This window comes from Xiphophorus couchianus, chromosome 6, assembly GCF_001444195.1.
Source record: "Xiphophorus couchianus chromosome 6, X_couchianus-1.0, whole genome shotgun sequence".
Taxonomy (NCBI): domain Eukaryota; kingdom Metazoa; phylum Chordata; class Actinopteri; order Cyprinodontiformes; family Poeciliidae; genus Xiphophorus; species Xiphophorus couchianus.
The window spans coordinates 5,545,651-5,563,731 of record NC_040233.1 but is presented as its reverse complement, the minus strand read 5'-3'; the positions used below and the strand labels follow the sequence as shown (position 1 = coordinate 5,563,731).

At 40.1% G+C, this 18,081-nt stretch overlaps 2 protein-coding genes and 1 long non-coding RNA gene across 3 annotated transcripts in view; 1 reads left to right on the top strand and 2 right to left on the bottom strand.

Moving 5' to 3' along the window:
• The window catches only part of tfr1a (transferrin receptor 1a), a 13,527-nt gene extending 11,276 nt beyond the window's left edge, over positions 1-2,251 (bottom strand). Inside the window, exon 1 of the mRNA XM_028021785.1 lies at positions 2,131-2,251. The gene's annotated coding sequence lies outside the window, so the exon portion shown is untranslated. The remainder of the gene's footprint in view (positions 1-2,130) is intronic.
• Positions 1-16,060, top strand: part of LOC114147193 (uncharacterized) — a 27,180-nt gene extending 11,120 nt beyond the window's left edge. Inside the window, exon 3 of the long non-coding RNA XR_003596036.1 lies at positions 15,964-16,060. This is a non-coding gene — a long non-coding RNA (uncharacterized LOC114147193). The remainder of the gene's footprint in view (positions 1-15,963) is intronic.
• On the bottom strand, positions 11,782-18,081 carry ints15 (integrator complex subunit 15). The gene is made up of 8 exons (XM_028021786.1): positions 17,951-18,081; positions 16,332-16,532; positions 16,016-16,237; positions 15,406-15,571; positions 15,042-15,316; positions 13,741-13,978; positions 12,766-12,805; positions 11,782-12,136 (listed from the first exon to the last, which is right to left on the bottom strand). The coding sequence occupies exons 2-8, from the start codon at positions 16,524-16,526 to the stop codon at positions 11,911-11,913; spliced, it is 1,362 nt and encodes a 453-aa protein (XP_027877587.1). The 5' UTR covers positions 16,527-16,532; positions 17,951-18,081; the 3' UTR covers positions 11,782-11,910.

Sequence of the window (18,081 nt, the reverse complement as noted above, 5' to 3'; positions counted from 1 at the left end):
AAGGCAAACAGCTGTTCATTTCTTCTACTGAGACTTTACATGTTACGGTTTTGATTTTTTTTTTTTCTTTCCTCCCAAGGAAAGATGCACAAGTTTAACTTCAAGGTTTACCAAGAGAACAGATGAGGGGAGCGCAGCGCTGAGTGGTGTCAGGTGGGATCAAAAAGTAGCTAAACTGCTTTGGTCTTAGTAAAAAAAAAAACAAAAAAAAAAAACGGTTTCCTAGGCAGGTTGCAACAGAGTTTTGTCATAATATTAAGAAAGGATAAAAATTAAAAATTAAATTAAAGATTCTTTGCCACAACTAACACCGTTACATGTTCAACTATTAATAGAAAAGCACCAATCAGATAAGAGATGTGAATTTTTACTCATGGTGCTCATTAGCTGTGTTATAAAGACGCATCAAAACTAAAAACCTATCATTTTCACTCATTAATACATCAATGTGTACTTTAATGAACATTTGAGCGCCTTATTTGAACACTGCTCGTCCAATACTTCTCGTTAAAGTGCATTTTTCTCATTTTTGTTGGGTTTGGTTTTAGAAACAAAAATCTGAATCGCTCAAAATCCAATCAGCAGGTCAAAAATAAGGAAATAAATTAAAAAGATGCACCTTCAATTAACAATTGCTGCAGCGATAAATCGAGCCTATTAAATACATAAATGTTTATTTGTCTTTCCTTTCGTGACATTTTGCGACACACACAGCGCTTCTTCCCATCAGGAACAGGCTTCAAGTTCTTGCTTACCAAAAAAATCATCTTCTTCCTAATTGTGTAAGAGGCATGAGGAAACGCTACACCCATGAATTCCCAGAAGGCATAACAGAGGCAGCTGCATATTTGTCTCGATAAAATGTTGCATGTTCACCTTTAAAAAAACTGTTTGACATAAATGAAGCAATACATGAAGGTAAAAAAATAAAATAATTAATGTGACGATGCACTTGTTTGTTCCACATAAATTGTAATAAATCACACATGTAGATCGAATATCTTTGGGTCGAAGACATAAAATCTTAATTACTTTGTCTAACGTTCCAGAGATTGAGCAAACGATAATCAAATGTCAAACAAACGAGGTGCTCAATTTTTGTTGTGTAGAGGACGAACGAGAAAATATAGGGAAAGATGGTGATGAGGGGGGAATGACTGTGTTGGATATAAAAATAAATAAAAAAAACGGAGGGTGAGGAGTGCTTAGGAGCCATTGTGTGGTGGTAAATCATGTGAGAGTCACACTGGAGGAAAGCTCCAAGTAAACCCTGAGAAAAAAAAAAAAGTCAGAACCAGGAGACCAGGGCGCTCAAATCCCACTCTGCAGGGCTGCACAATATGTAGCAACAAATTGGTAGTTTGTCTTTTGGGGGGTTTTTTACCTCTGAGAATTGAGCAATTTTACTTCATGCCAGCTGAATGCAATGTTACATCGTGAAAATAAGGTTAAAGGTTGTTTTAGACTGAAATTACACATTTCAGAGCTTTTTGTTTCTCTTTGAAAGAAAAAAAGACAGAAAACTGGCTTCATTACAGTTACCTGGCTGCCTTAAGATACAAGTAGATACATTTCTGCTCCAATTGACAGGTAAAAAAAATAAGTTAGTTTGAAAAAGAGAGCGTGGTCGTGAGGTTCCAGCAGTGGACGGACACGAGGCACTTCCGGGACAGCGCTGTGCTAGGAGTCAGTAAACGAAACTGTAGCCGACTTTAGTAGCGCTATATCAGTACAATATCAAGTTGGCGTGGGGTTGGAGGGGAGGTTTGTTGAACGTGACTACCTGCTTCCTGAGTTATGGCGTCCTACACGCTGACACCGAGACAACCTGAAGGCTGCCTGCCAGCATTCAGAAGCAGGAAGGCGGCGTGTATTTCCGAGCGAGCAGGTGCCTTCATATTCACTGTACAATGAATGAATTGCTACGCAGGGCGTTGTGAACTCTGTTGAGCATTTAAAATGCTGTTTTAAAACAGCTGGGCAATTATTATTATTATTACAATTTACTACTTTTAACGGATTCATAAAAAGTGGGGGGTTTGACTTTTCCACGCGCCAGCATTTGAACCTGTGTCGACTCCAGCACAAGATATCAGCTGGCGTGTATTACCTGGTAATAAAGACACCCACCTTCCCTCCTGTGCAGAACAACCACGGTGTCGGTGTCGGTCCCGGACACGATGAAGCCTGAGCGGTACGTTGTCGAATTGCCTGGGTCTCGCGCGCCGGTCCGGATGCCCTTGAGTGCGGACCACGAGGCTTCGAGTTTTATCTCATAAACGTCACAGTCACGGAGATCAACAAATCGCGAGATTTGTTTTGTATGGCCGGCCGTTACGACATAAAATCGGTTTCACTCCACAGAACACGTACGTTCAAGAAATCTGAGATTATTTTTTTTTGACTACACCCGTATTAGTAAATTAAAATAAATTACCTAATTGAGATATCTCTAATTACATTCTGACTAGAAGAAATTATGTCAGATGTACCATTAATCTGTACGGAAGCTTTAAATTCACACATATCTGCAGTTAATTACTGACAGTCTGTAACACTTAATTCAGAAATCAACAATTAAATTGTGACTGGTCAAACAAATTTTAAGATATCGCACTTTTTGTTCTGACTAGTCACAGTTCCAATTAAAGACATCACGAATGACATTATAACTAACTATACATTAACTGCATTTTTAGACATATAAATTAAACTATAGGACGAATTAAATTGCAGAATACCTGAAAGCAAAAAATGTCACGACGAAACTAGCTGAGAGATATTTAGAACTGTTATTATGATAAGTTAAAATTCCAGAATGGAAAATTGCACATTACTTGCTGCTGAGCTCTTTCTACATTATGGCAATTTTTTTTTGTTGCAGGAAACCCAAAACTCTGCAGGCAACTGTTTGGACAGCTATGTGGCAGCTTAATGGGGCTTACCATCCATTTTCTGTTCACCCTTGTCCCTAATGGGGTCGGGAGGGTTGCTGGTGCCCATCTCCAGCTACGTTCCGGGCGAGAGGCGGGGTACACCCTGGACAGGTCGCCAGTCTGTCGCAGGGCAACACAGAGACATACAGGACAAACAACCATGCACACACACACTCACACCTAGGGAGAATTTAGAGAAACCAATTGACCTTTTTTTTTGTTTTTTGTACCCAAACATAACAAAGCAGTTCCAGTTACTGAAATGGCTGTTTAGTCTATAATGCATGTCAGAGCCAGTGGTAACCTAGCATTGACAGAGGCTCAAGCGCATCATAATTAGTACTTTCCCCTGCTTTAAATGCATTAAGATCTGTTTGTTGACGAGACTCACTTTAAATAGATGTAAACCTAAAATTAAGGACTTTATGACCTGTTTATGTTTTTTTTCTTTTCTTTTTTTTTTGTTGCTTTAAGTATGTTTTTCCCCTTTAAAAAAAACAAAACAAAATGATACTTCTACGTTGGGCTTCAAAGGTCGGTCCATCTGAACTCAGTTGAAAAAACAATTCGCCAGCAGCTCGTAGACAGATTGGCGTCCTCCACCGTCTGCTCACCTTGAGATGAAGGCAAACACATTACTATCTGCCAGGGACCTTATTTTGCTTCGTCAGACCCAATGTTCCAGTAATAATTTTTTTTTTTTCTTACAGCAGCTGTGAAAACGTTAGCATGTGGTAAGGGGGGGAAAAAGAAAAAAAAAACCAACTTGTCGGCTGGTAGCTGACTCAGCCACACTGATTCTTTATTTTTATTTTTTGTTGCATTTTTTCCAGTTGCGCTGTCTGAGACCTTCTCTTTTAACACGCAGGATTAATATAGAACAGCTCGAGTTAAAGCTTAAAGTTCAAACCTTAACCCTGCACCTGCTAACCATTTGCCCTCTATCGCTGAACCCGAACCTTGTCAATAAAAGGAGGGTATTTTGTTCAGACTTTATAAAGCAAAAATAAATAAATAAAGCACACAAGTCATGACTCAGCAGCAAGAACAAATTGATCGTTTGGATGTCCGCGCAGACATGGCCTGACAAATCAACAGCCCGTGTGATTTGGGCATCGTTGGCGGGCCGGGGGTGAATCTGTCGCCACTGGTGGTGAATTATTAGTAAAACCTTAAACAGAGATTTGGCAGTTCTTTGAGTGGTTTAAAAAAAAACAAACATTTTAAACAGTTCCTACTTGTGTTTATTTGCCCTTACGTTTTAATCATTGATGACGACTGAGCGAAAACGGCCTCGGAGGAGATTACGTGACTGCACCTCTAATCTCTCCTTTTGTGTGACTTCAATAATAACGTGTTTACGCTCGGCTCCTCTTCCTATAACGTGCAATTTGTGAGAATTAGAGAACAGCTGGTACCGTCTCTGCTTGGCTTCAGATTCCCGCGTGACGGTTCTGTGTTACCCAACATTGTGAATAGAAAAAAAAAGAGAGAAAGAAAATCTGAATATTGTTAAAATGTTACACGATTTTCAGAGAAAGTCAAATGGAAGGAAAAAGTGTGGTGCACCAATAACAGGAAGAACTGTAGACTGGGAAGGGAGGTTCACCTTTCTGGGAGAGAACGGCCATGAACATAGAGCTACAGAGGAATGGTCACACATGTGTCAAACTCAAGGCCCGGGGGCCAAATGTGGCCCTCCAGACTCCAAATGACACCAATAAATTCACACAAAGTCAACAAATCTCCACATTCTTTCTCAAAATTGGTCAAAAACGTTGAGTTTAAGTGAATGCTGCCTCAACCCCACTTGATGTCAAGTGACGGTCTGTAACTTGATACAGCGAGTTAAAAAGTCACATTTGGCATCATACATTAGCACAAATGTTGTAAAGATTCCTTACAAACATTCCTTATGAAACAAAAAGACTAAAACAATCACAAAATCCTGGAGGAACAGCTATTTATTGATATCTTAACAGTTTCATTGGTTTTATCAATATATTCTGGCACAACAGGCCCTACAAAAAACTTCCAGATTTTTGATATGGCCCAAAATGAAAATTGAGTTTTACACTCCTGGTTTAGATCAAAGCCTTTTTATGAGGTAAAAACGGCCCAGTCAAAGTCTGGCTTAAATCCAAAACGTAAACGTTTTTCATCCAGTCTGACTGAATTCAAGTCGTTTTGTAAAGAAGTACAGTCAAAAGTTTTAGTGTCAAGATGGTTGACACATTTTCTAAAAGGTGTTCTGAAAAGTATGGCCTACGATGGGATGAAAATAATTATCCGACACACTTTCAAGATGTTTTTGGTTTTTTTTAACAAATAAAATTAACGATTTATTACATGTAACATGACAGGCACACAACCCCAAAAAGTAACCAAGTGAATAAGTGAAGTGTGGATCTACTTCTAGGACACAGTCCGATGGATGTTTGAATGAATGCGTGTCGTCTATATCAGACTAATACATCTTGAAAACCACGTATTCCATAACTTCACAATTATGCGTTGCTGTGTTTTGCTCTGTCTCCTGTAAATATTAAAGTTTGTGGTTGTGATTGGACAAAATGTGAGGAAATTTTGGGAAACTTCCTCACATTTTAGGAGTACAAATACAGTGAAGGTGTGAAGAATCTAACCTTTTTTTTTTTTAGAAGACGTAAAGTTACACTCACTGTTTTTTACTGTTCACACTTTTTTTTTTTTCCACAGTCAAGCATTTAGAACCCCAAAAGTTCAGGACATATTTTATTTTAAGTGGTTGATATGGTTGCACGAATGTTTAAGGTCAAGAATGTGACGTTGCCACGGAGGAGAGACGAGTGTCAGAGTGAAATGTAACCCAGTCGTTTTTTCCCCCCCCCGGCCCTCGGTTTGATCACAGGTCTCACTGTTGTCAGGTCACGGGTAACGTCGTTCAGACCGATCCGAACGTTTCCACTGTTTTTGCAGCCGGCACTCGCACCGCTGCAACAAAGTTCCTGCTGTCTGAAAGGAGTGAGGCAACTGTTTTCTCAGAAAAGCGAAACCGCAAGCTAGTTGGCTCTAACTGGACCTTTTGAAAAAGTTCTGTATTTTCAGGCTAAAAAAGTGTAGCAAGATTCTGAAATTGTTACAAAACACAACATCTTTTTTTCTTTTCCTTTTGGCCCCACTTTAGAAAAACATCCTCCTTTGAGAAAATGTTTTATTTGATAGAACCGTTTAGTTCAGCTATTTTGTATAAAGCAGTATGAATTATTTTATTGTGCAATTTTTTTTCCAGAGAGATGCGACTTTATACATTGGCTTTTTAAACAGTTCATATTTGCATTTAACAGTTAAACAGTTCTTAGTCTTACAAAATCCATAGATGATTTTAGCCTTGCCATTGCCTTTCTATGCGTCATTCTGGTTGACTCTCATCTCCCTTCAGTGATCCATTTGGGCTTCCTCCCATCAACTTGGATTCCTCCGGTATAATTTTTAGCGGTTGTTTACAGAGCAGGCAATTCAATCTTATTCTTCACCAACAGACCATTCCTCCAGCATTATACTGATAGTTGAAACTTGAGTTTGAAAACTCCTTTGAAAACCTTTGAAAACAAAAACGGCTTCTTTAAAGAGAAACTGTTTTAAAAAAACTAAGTACTACTCCTCAGACTCGTGAAAGCTCAGTTAGAATGCTGCAGGTTTAAACATAGAGTTTAGCATGCTTTATTTGTACAAGGGGTCCGCTTGTTAGCTGCATTTGCTGCTAATCTACTGCTAGCATGGCTAAAGAGATAAGCTACAACAGTGCACGGATTATTCCAAATTATATCAGAACAGTTTTAAGTAGAGCACACCTAAACACGAGAAGCTCATTACAATCAGCCTCAGTTGACTTGAAGAAGCAGGTTCCAAGAGGAGTTATGAGAAAGGAAGAACTTGTGTTTCCCACAATGCCACAAAATCCCTCTAAAAACCGTGTTGTGTCAACACTCAGGAGCCGCCTTTGAGGTAAAGACAGTTAAGCTCAGGATTCCCAGGCTGCGACCTTGGCAGGGTTCTCGTCTTTAAAGGAAACTAATGAGGGTGGTCCCACAGAGACCGCAGTGCTTGTGCTCTTTAATTCGAAAACGTTTCGGGTAAAAAAAGGAAATAACCGGACAGGCCTTCATTATGGTGCCTGACAGTAAATTCGCTCCCAGGTTCCTGTTCATTTCCTGTTCAAGAGCAGCATTCTTTCAGGTGGTTTTCAAGTTGCTGTTGTAGTCAAGATAGAGGAACTGTCTGTAACACCTGCATCATTTTTAGCAAAAACATTGCTAGGGGGAAAAAAGCAAAAAGCTGTTTTGAAAGCATTATTGCGTTCTGTTACATAAGCCAGCACTGTTTTTTTTTTGTTTGTTTGTTTTTTTACATCCTGCTACTTGGAGGGCTGCCGCTATCAATCAATCAATCAATCGAATTATATTTGTATAGCACATTTCAGCAGCAAGGCATTTCAAATGCTTTACATCATATCAAACACAGAAACACAATGCAAGATAGAATCAACAATCAAAACACGACATTAAGTCAGGTTCCATCAATAAATTTGTAATTGATTACGTTTCAAATACAATCCTAAACAGGTGGGTTTTTAGTTGAGTTTGCATCCATAAAGGTTTCCCTGTTACACTCCTACTGCGTTATATGAAACAAAATACCTATTGTTATTTTTATTCCCCCTCACGCTCACAATCACACAGTTTAAAACGATGTAAACAGCATTTTAATGGGCTTCTGGCACAAGGCTCCGTACATCTCTTTCACAGAATTTCGCTCAGGGACTCCGCCGTCCCTCATGGATTTCTGTGTAATTCTATGGTACCTGTTAGTGTCTAGAATGTAGCTACAAAGAAATCAATTCCACAAAGCGTGACTTGAAAAAACAGGAATGTACATTTCGAAGTGTCACAAGAACAAACTTCAAACACATTTCGTTGGAATTTTATGTTTCTGCAGGTTTCGCCAACTGAAATGTAAGAACGAATGGGATTTAAAGCCTACTGGAAACGTACGAACTTCGTCCAGCCAACTCGTGATAAATTTGAACTCACTCAAATCTGATAAATGGAAGAATGTTAGCTAGCTAGCAAAGGTATTAGCAGTAAGCTAGCAGTAGCCCGGACCACAGCGGAGTTACACAAGATGTTTGGGTGCGACTCAAACGTTTGCCTGACAGAAAAGTCCTGCAAGATTAAAAAATACATACATTATATATTCCCGTTAAGACAGAATTTTAGGCCTGTAATTAATGTATTGACTTACTTTTTGAAATGAATTTAAGGCATTTAAAGATCTTAATTTTAGCTACATGAATTTAAGACTTTTTAAAGACTTTAAGGATGCGCAGACTCTCTATGTGTGAGTGCATTATTGTAAAGTTGGAAGAGGCAGGCAGAGCTGTAATTTAACAGTTTAGATCATGTGTCAAACTCGAGGCCCTCGGCCCAAATCCGGCTCGCCTTAGCCATTTCTGTGGCCGAAAAATAATTTGAAGATAACAGTTCTGCTGAAGTATTATTTTATTCTTCAAATCAATTTAGTTTTCATTTGTACAGTCCCCAATTACTTTAATGTTAAATATTATTATTATCTTTTTAGAAGTACTCATCTAATGGAGAGAAAGCTGTAATATTTTAAGAGTTTTGTTAATAGGTAGTTTTAGCAACACATTCTGCCCTTTGAGGGAATTCAGGATCTTGATATGGGCCGAAATGAGAATGAGTTTTGACATCCCTGGTTTAGAGAAACGCATGTTAGAACGGCCTAGTTAAAGTTCAGACCAAAATACAATTGAAAATCTGTGGCCAGACTTAAAATTTGGTATTCAAAGATGTCAGACTCTAGATGTGTAAAGCTGGTAGAGACGCTGAACGACTTGGAGCTGTCCCAAGTCTCTGTTTGTTTTTTAGACAAACTTCTGCGTCCCTTTGTGTTGTTCCACCAGATTACACTGTAGCAAAATTCCAGATTTGTGGTTGTAACGTGACAAAAATGTAAATAAATGTAAGTAATATGTGTGTTTTTAGACGGTACTTGTCAGATTCAACTGAGTTTGTTTTTTTGTTTTTTTTTATACTTTCTTATCTTGAGTAGCTATAAGGAGGTCGATACGTTCCAACCTACGGCGTTCTCTAATCTGATAATAATAACGAGTGTGGATTAACAGGTTAAACAGCTTTAAAAAAAAAAAAAAACGGTTTAATCGCTGCTTGAGCTTTCAGTGGAAATGCCCATTAGTTAATGACTGACATGGTTCAATTGTGTCTCACTCAGAGTAAGGTTCATACATCTGCTGCAAGGTTAGCTTGGAGGACCCAGTGAATCTGATTTCGGGTTTGGCCTTGTGGTTGTGGGTTAGGTATTTTCTGCAGCTGCAGCGTTTGCAGGCAGACACACACAGACACCTGCAAGGTTAAGCTGGGCCAACAATAAACCACAATTTCCCCTGAAACCATGGAAACTCTGTTCCATGTAACTACTCTTTGTGCAAAGAGAACAGGTGAGGTTTGTTTTGGTTTCCTGCTGGGAAATAGAGAAAGTCCACATTCAGTGAAAAACTGCAGATATTGCAGTTATATATAAGAATATTTATAAGGAATATTTGGGTAACTTTAAAAATAAAAAATAAAAAAGATTTATAAATAAATACTGTCACCTAAGTGGTCCGTATATGGAGATTTATAATGTATTTGCCCCCATAAAGAGTCGCATTCGATTTTTTTTGTCACACGTAACTGTTTCAGACTCAAACACATTTTAATATCAAAGATAACTTGAGTATATATATTAAAAAAAACAATTTAATTTCTCAAGAAAGGGAGAAAAAAAGCTTTCCAAACCAACTTGGTCCTACAGTATGTGAAAAACTCATCCAGGAAGTAAGAAAGGTACCCAGAAAAATCATCTAAAGCACAGAAGGCATCACATAAGGTCAAAATTTGTGTTTCAAAAATACAACTTGGGTGAAACAACAAACATTTTTGAAGAGTCAGTATAATGTGTTTTCTAGCTACAAGGTGCCATTTTATAGCACAGTAAAGTGTTAACTTCCGTTATTATAAAAATGCAACATGTTAAAATTTTACTTCCTAATTGAACGCCTTGAAATTGGGCGTTTGTCTCTTTAAAAACTCCTGCTCTTTCCGAAACTCTGCCTTCAGGACGTCATCACAACATGGCTGAGAAGCACTATTTTTTACCAGTGCTGAGAAGAAGCTAGCGTAATGAGTTCAGCAGATGTGCAAGCATCACCAGGTGCTTGCCAGTTGCTGCTGGCTAGTCTGAAGGAGCTAAGTGAGGCGGAAGCTCAGAAACTGCAGCTCCGAGGAGGAGCTTCGCAATTAATGGCGGGGCTAGGTTCACCTAAGTGTTTTATACATCTGAGTGGTTGCCATGGAGATTAAAGGATTTCTCAAACATGCATGAATGAATCAAGGCAACACTGCGGGTATGTCTTTGATGAGGGAATAACATTATAACATGATGTAAAGCTCAAAACATGCTGATTTGACATTATACTGCCCCTTTAGGTAATAGCAAAATTAAGGGTTTTGAGAGGCCTAGTCAATGTACAAACTATTTAAGGTTGAACAGCCTGGAAAATCCTTCAGTGATGCTGAATCAAAAAAAGTTATGAAAAAGACTTAATTTACTGCAAACATTGCAAAGTAATTATTGTAGACTTTTTCACATTGGGCTACTCTTCATAGCTTTTTCCAAACAACGACAGAAACACAATCCAAATCTGTAAGCGAGGAAACCTTTCCTCTCTTTATCGCGACCACAGAAGCCACTGCCCCCCCACATGATCCCGCCTTTTCACTCGAACTGCGTCTTTATCAGGCACCTCAACCGTCACGACAGCGACGCATCTCTTTCCAAGAAAAAGACATTCTTATCGCCGCCCCACCCGCTCTGCAGGGAGGAAACCCAGCAGGCGGCCCAATCTCCCCAACATTGCGGACATCGCAACAAACCCGCAGCTGCGTTTGCTTTGAGGTGCAACCACGTCGAGATGAAACGCAGAGAATCGGTGTTTGCACAGACGACCTGGGATGCGCAGAAGTAATTATTACTGAACGACTGCCCCGGCATTCCACCTGTGAAAAGGAAGAGCACAGTCTAATCATGGCTAAAGTATTTCATGCTTACAGTTCCTCCTTTGCCACTTAAAGAAAGTGAAGATAAAGGAAAATTGTGAGATTTAGTCTACCGTAACAAGTCGAAATTCCCCTAAATCTTTGTTTTGTATTGAAATGAGGAAGTGGAAAGCAGCTGCGATGGGGAGATGATGCAATTTTCATCTTAAATGAGAGCAGTGAGGGTGACGGTGGGGAGGAGGCGGGGGGGTGTTAAGGCTGTTGGGTGATATCCTATCTGTATGAAAACAGGGCTCAACTCCTGCTTGCTGGAAGATAGTGACATCTCATAGTTACGCAATGAAACCCCGCTGAGTGTGGGAAAGCGCTGAATAGTCCACCTTCAGATATTCCTTAACATTCTGTGTGAGTAAAGTGTGTGTAGTAAATCTTCTAAACCATACAAGTCACATCATGACAGAATTTCCTCTCTATTGCCCCACTTGCTTTTCCTGAGTAAATTTCTCAAGAACGCTCTCGACAGTTGAGTTTACACAACACTTTTTTTTGGCAAATGTTTTAATGCTGTGCGGCTTTAGAAATCCCGAACAGAAACAGTAATTAAAAGCCACGTTGGTTTTTCTAATTTGTAAAGATTAGAAATTTAAGCCTCATTTCTTTGACCATGTGCGTTTGGAGCTGCAACAGCGACCACAAGTGGTAGACGTCAAGAACTACACCACATGTAAAGTAAAAAAATATTTATTCAATGCGGATACACTGTAAAACGTTCACAAGCGCTCATAAATTCAAACATTCCTTCAAACACTCGTCATATCTGCAGTCACGGGGCGGCAGTCTGTGTTTGGGTTGTTTTAGTGGCCGGGTCGGAAGGGGAACGGCATCCCCGTCATGAAGGGCTGAGCGGGGTACTGGGCGTGAGGGGCCGGGTGGGCGGCCAAAGGCGTGTGGGGTGTGTGAGGCGGCAGAGTGGGGTGCGCGGGGATGGGAGAGTGAGCGGCGTGGGGGCTGTAGGCCAGCGGAGGGGTGTGGATGTTGTTGTAGTACATCACCGGGCCGGACAGCACCAACTGGAGCAGACTGGAGAGGGGAAAGACGGAGGGGGGAAAAAAATGGACACGTCTTGGCTCAAGCAGGTTTTAAGATTAGAGATAACCAAATCATATTTAAGACCATTATGAAGTACGACTTGCATCTCCGCAGAAACGTAGAAACTTCATCCAGCCAACTGGCGATAAATTTCCTCTGACCCATGATGGACACAAAAAAGCTAACTGCCTAGCTAGCTAGCAAGAGTATATTAATAGGGGTGCACTAATTGCCGTTTTCTGGACAAGAACTAATCTTCAAAAAATCTTCCAGCTACTTACCCTCTACTAAAATTTCCAATCATATTCAATATTTCAAATAAGGACAAGGAAAAACAATATATATCTATATTTCTTGATTGAAACGTATGTGTAAGGACAAGATAAAACTAAATATATATTTCTAATTATGTCAGTTTTGGTCCTCCATAAGAAACAACATTACCTAAAAAATAAAACACAACCAAGAACTTGAAACTGGGTCGGAGATTCACCTCGCAGCAGGACAACAAAACAGAGTCAGAGCTCCCATCAAAGCATATGAAAGCCTTCAAATGGCCTAGTTCAAACCAAGATCTAAATCTAATTATGCATTAAAAAAACAGAGACAAAATGTCTTACTTGTTGTGAGGGAGCCGTGAACAGATGGCTCTCAGGTCCTCTGTGAAGACAAAAATGCGTCTCTTAAGCACTTACTATCATTTGATGTAAACACCAAAGACGCCCCAGATAAACAAAAAGATTTAATTCAACGACCCAAACTTGAATTCTATGTACCAAAAAAAAAGAAACTCTTAAAAAATGTATTGCATTGGTTCTGACCGCTGTCTGGGTCACCTCAATATAGTCTCCACTTTAACATTTTTGTCAGATTATGGACTTCATTTTACGGCGAGAAAGTTTTCTTTAAGTGTTGGACCCTGTGTTTATACACCATACTACTAAAGTATGGTGTACTTCAATAATACTTCTTTGGGCTGGTTTGAACCCTAGTTAGAAAAGTACAACAAAGCATTAGGGCCATGTTAGGAAAAAAATAATAAAAATAAAATTATGAAAATAAACTCAAACATGAATAAAGTCACAATATTAAAACAATAAAGTCAAAGAATTGAATTAAGTCGTAATATCATGAAAACAAAGTCATAAAATTACAAGAATAAATTTGAAATAATATGAGAATTATCTGGTAGTATTACCAGAATAAAATTATAATACGAAAATAATGTCATAGCAATACAAGCATAAAGTCATAATATGAGAATAAGGTAGTGATATTGAGAATAAAATTGAAATATTATGATAATAAAGTCACAATAATATGAGAACAAAGTCATATTTTGAGAATAGTCAATATTACGACAATAAAGTCATAATAAGAATTTATTCTCTTAAAATTATGACTTTATTCTAGTATAAGTTTATTCTCGTAAATTTACCTTCTTTATTTTCTTAGTCTTTCCCCAAAAGAAAAGTTGCTGGTTCAGTTGTACCTAAAGTAGCAACTTTAGGTACAAAACATTACGATTATCAATTGGTTTGACCTAAAACTGTAATGGCTTCCCCAGTCTCCATTTCCTCCTCGCTCACTCGTACCTCTGGAGCAGAGCAGCGCTCCGCTGGCCATCGCCACCTGGAGAGCCTGGGCCAGCCGGTCCAGGGCCAGCTGAGGCGCAGCGTGTGTGTCGCTGGTGGCAGCGTGTGTGTGTTTGTCGGCCTGGTCCAGGAGGCGAGAGAGATCGGAGGTCAGGGCGGCCACCGACTCCATCTGAAGCAGCGCTAGGCGACCGAAGAGCCCCTTCTCGTTGAGTATGTTGGGTAAAAGCATGAACACCTGCATTAGGGAGAAGGCGGAGAGAAAAAAAACTGTTTGGTCGTCGTCACTGTTTGGACTGAATGTGTAGATGCAGAAATTTCGCATATGTGCACAACTCTAAAGGGCAAAAAGATGATTCTTCTACATGAAATCCATACCCGCGCTGCCGCAGTAGTGCAAAGGGAAAAATAACACAAAAAACCATTGAAGAACAACTCAAAACCACCCCTATTGGCTACATTACACAAAGATTCATTACCGTAGCAACCGACTGACAACAGCTCCACGAGCATGTCAGGATCTAACACCATAAAACACGCAAACATTTCCCACACAAAGAACAGAACATTCAGTCCGTTACAGTTTTATGTCTTCAGGTTTAATGTTTACTTTACAATTATTAAAAAACAATCGTCTGAACTCTGAACACGCCGGTGGTTGATTATCTAATTGAAACACCTGCTCTACTGACAGTCTGTCAGAGTTGTTGTGTGGATCGCCTTTTTATTTTAACTCAACCGAAACACTCCAAATTCTGCAGCAGATCTACATCTTAAGGTTGTCAAAGTCAAGCTAGCATAGCTGACTTACTTCCCTCCTTTGCTTTTTTTTTTTTATTTTAACTTTTCACTGACCTGTGACATGTGATACCCTTGGACGTTGTTACCTGGCTGTCGTAGTGTTGACATTTAAGATTTAGCATGTTGTGTTGACAACTTGACAGCTAAAACCAGTGGTAGTTATTGGCAGCTAGCGGTTTTGTTGCCTTACTGCAGGGAGCTGGCAGGTGGAACCTTGTGCGTGTGACATAACATTGCAACATATCTTTAATGTTTAACTAGCACACAAACACACACGCACACATATTTGCGTGGTTATCTTTGTGGAGACTTTCCATTGACTTCCATTCACTTCTACAGCCTAAACCTTACCCTTACCCTATAGAGAACCATTACATACCTAACCCTAACCAAAACTCAATTCACACTTTAGTCCTAAATCTGACACCTGACCCAAAAGCAGTGTAGTATGTGTCAGCAAAATGGTCCACACCAGGTATTACAAACAAACGCACACACACCTGAAGAACACTTAGATGTAGAGCAGAGAAGAGGCGCGCCGCATCCAGCTCGCCGTCAGAGCTCCCGTCATTCGCCTGCTTCTTGTTCCGCCTGTAGGCCAGTGGCGCTTTGATGCACCAGCGGATCAACCCGCCGAGTGGCGTCACGTCCAGAGAGCTGATTGGCTGGCTGCCGGACAGGGGCGAGTTGAGGAAGGTGATCAGGACCAGCCGGGGGTCGTCTTGGATCCACGACACGATCATCTGGAGAAGCTCCATCGGAGGCGTGAGCTCCTCTGGAAAATGTTTAAAAAACAAGACGTGTTGTTGAGGTTGCTAGGTGTTCCGCTCCAACGCTGAGGATTTCTGCGTGATCCTGACATACCTGAGGTGAGGTCGTACAGAGTGGTGACGGCTGCGATGAACTGGCAGCAGAAGCGTGGGCTGGCACTGTGGATGTTGTGCAGGGTGGGCCCAGATCCCGGTACCATGCTGCAGTAGTCATCCACCAGCACCTGCGCCAGGCGGACGCAGTACAAACGATGGGTCCTCTGTAGGCACAACCACAGGCAGGCAGAGCATCAACACTTCCACACTCCACATGACAGCGGCTTAGAGTTTTATTCAGGGGCAACAGATTAGAGGGGGCCAGAAATAAAAGCATACCACTCTACTCTGATTTTTATTTGTAAAAATACTCACCATAAATTATTTTCCTTCTTCACAATACCGCTGAAACGATCAATCTGATTAATCGCTTGTTGAAATAATCGTCAACTATTTTACTAATCGATTAATCGTTAGCATTAACAGGCTCAACAAAGGCAATTTGCTGAAAGAACATACTGAGAGCAGTAATTAAGGCAATGCTGTACAACAAATATATACATTTTGCATTTCAGGTAATAAGTAATTAAATCTGTTCTACCCAAATCTCCTCTAGGTACATCACGATCAATCCGATTCATCGTTCCAGCTCTACATGGACTCCTCACCTGTAGCCAGGTGGCAGCACATTCCAGAATGGGAACCCTGCCCACAGCGACTGCCATGGAGACCAGTTTGCTCAGCAGCGCCATCCGACTCTCATCCGCCTGGTTTCCTTGGAGATTGAAGAGGGCGGAGAACATGAGCTGGCGCACCGTGTCCCGACTCTGTTCCTGGAAACAGCTGCACATGATCTCCAGGAGCTGCAGCTCCTGCAGAGCACTCATCCTCTGTTGGAGAAAAAAATAATAATAATAATTGGTGTTTACATTTTGATGCTGTTGAGTATTTACTCTAAGGGACTTTTTGGGGGGAAGGGCTTACTCTGACTGGTGTGTTTCTGTCCTTGGGCGTGTGCAGGATGAACTCCTCGATCAGATCCAGGGTTTTGGAGTCGACCTGAGGGGGCTGCCTGCCCGACTGCACCATGTTGCAGATGTAGATGTCCAGGTGGTAGAGCAGCTCCTTGGCGGCGCTTAGCACGTCCCGAGGCAGCAATGACTGACGGATGTCACCCATCGCAACCTGACAGGGGAACACACACACATGTTTAATGTCTGGATGTCTTTACCGTACAGATGTGGAAAATAACCTGTTAGCCCCCTAAGGAACAACGCGTCAACAGCTTTAAAGTCAATTTCGTCTATTGTAGGAGGACAACCTCACACTGGAGAAATGAATCTACAGTCACTTTAGATTCTAAAGTGACTGTAGATTCACTGTATAGTCACTTTAGTCACTAAAGTGACTATACTGTATAAAGTATAAATCTAATAATTTATCTAAAGTTTAGATAAATTATTTGTGTTCCAATGAGGGTCGTTTGTTAGATTAAAGTGCCTTTTATACCCACTTATATTTCTTTATATTAAAATCAAATAAATGCAATAAAGTAATGTATAATATGTTTAAGGCAATATTAAACATATTTGTTATTAAACTCAAAATTCTGGATTTTTTTTTACTGTTTTCATGTAAAATTATGAGTTTTAAAACAATAGAGTAGTCTTTTATTAATCCCACAGCGGGGAGATGCACTTGTTAACAGCAGCGCAGTAACAAAATATACATCACAGAACATAAAATTCAATGGTGTACATAATGTGGAGTAAAAGCAATTTTAAACAACTGTACATTCATAAAGTATCTACAGATAAAATCAAATGCAAATTAAACAGAAACTTGATAACACGTTCTTTTGTTCAAGGTCATATGAAAAGCATGATTAGACTTACTGTTTATATAAATGTCGCACAGAATGGACATATGATTGCACTCATTTTTGGGAACTAAAGAAATTAGTAAATAATGATTTCCTGGTTCCTTGTGGTACAAATATGATGTAAATCAAATATGATGTAAATCAAAGGCTAATTTATTTTGGCTATTGAGAACCAGGCTGGATGACAGTCAACATCCCACAATATAAGTGAGCAGAATGATGAGGAAGATAGAAACACTGCCTCACTTGGGGTCAACAAGTCTCCATAACAACCATTAGATCCTGTCCACGTGCGGACTGTTAGGAGTTAAATATACCTTGTTAGATTGAACTTCTGCACGGGGCGCAATGATAACGCAAAGTTTACTTTGCTAAGTCAGTCAAAAGTAAAAGCAGCAACACAGAGTAGCAATACAACAATGCGATAGGCTTTTTTTTTCCTGTAAAGAAATTGATAAATGACGCAAAAATTGCAAACGAAATAGATGAAAACAAAGTTTTTATTTTAATGTCGGGTTTTAGAGTGACCAATGCCCACTGAAAGTCCACAGAGTCAGGATTTTCCGTATTTTCGCAGCTCATCCTTGACTCGGTCTCTGTCCATTCTGCTGTGCCTACTGTTAGCAAGGCAACAGCTAGCGGCTACTTTTCAGCTTCGCGACCAAAACTCACACACGTTAGCTTTTCCTAGAAGACAAACAGACACGTTGCAAACTTTTACCTTTTCGAAGACTCTAAATTCAGCAGAAAAATGCCGAATGGGGTCAAACTAAATAAAAAAATAAAATAAAAATAGACCTCACTAATGGAGAGAATGAACCGCTTCCTCCTCCTACGGAAGCCTGCTTGGTA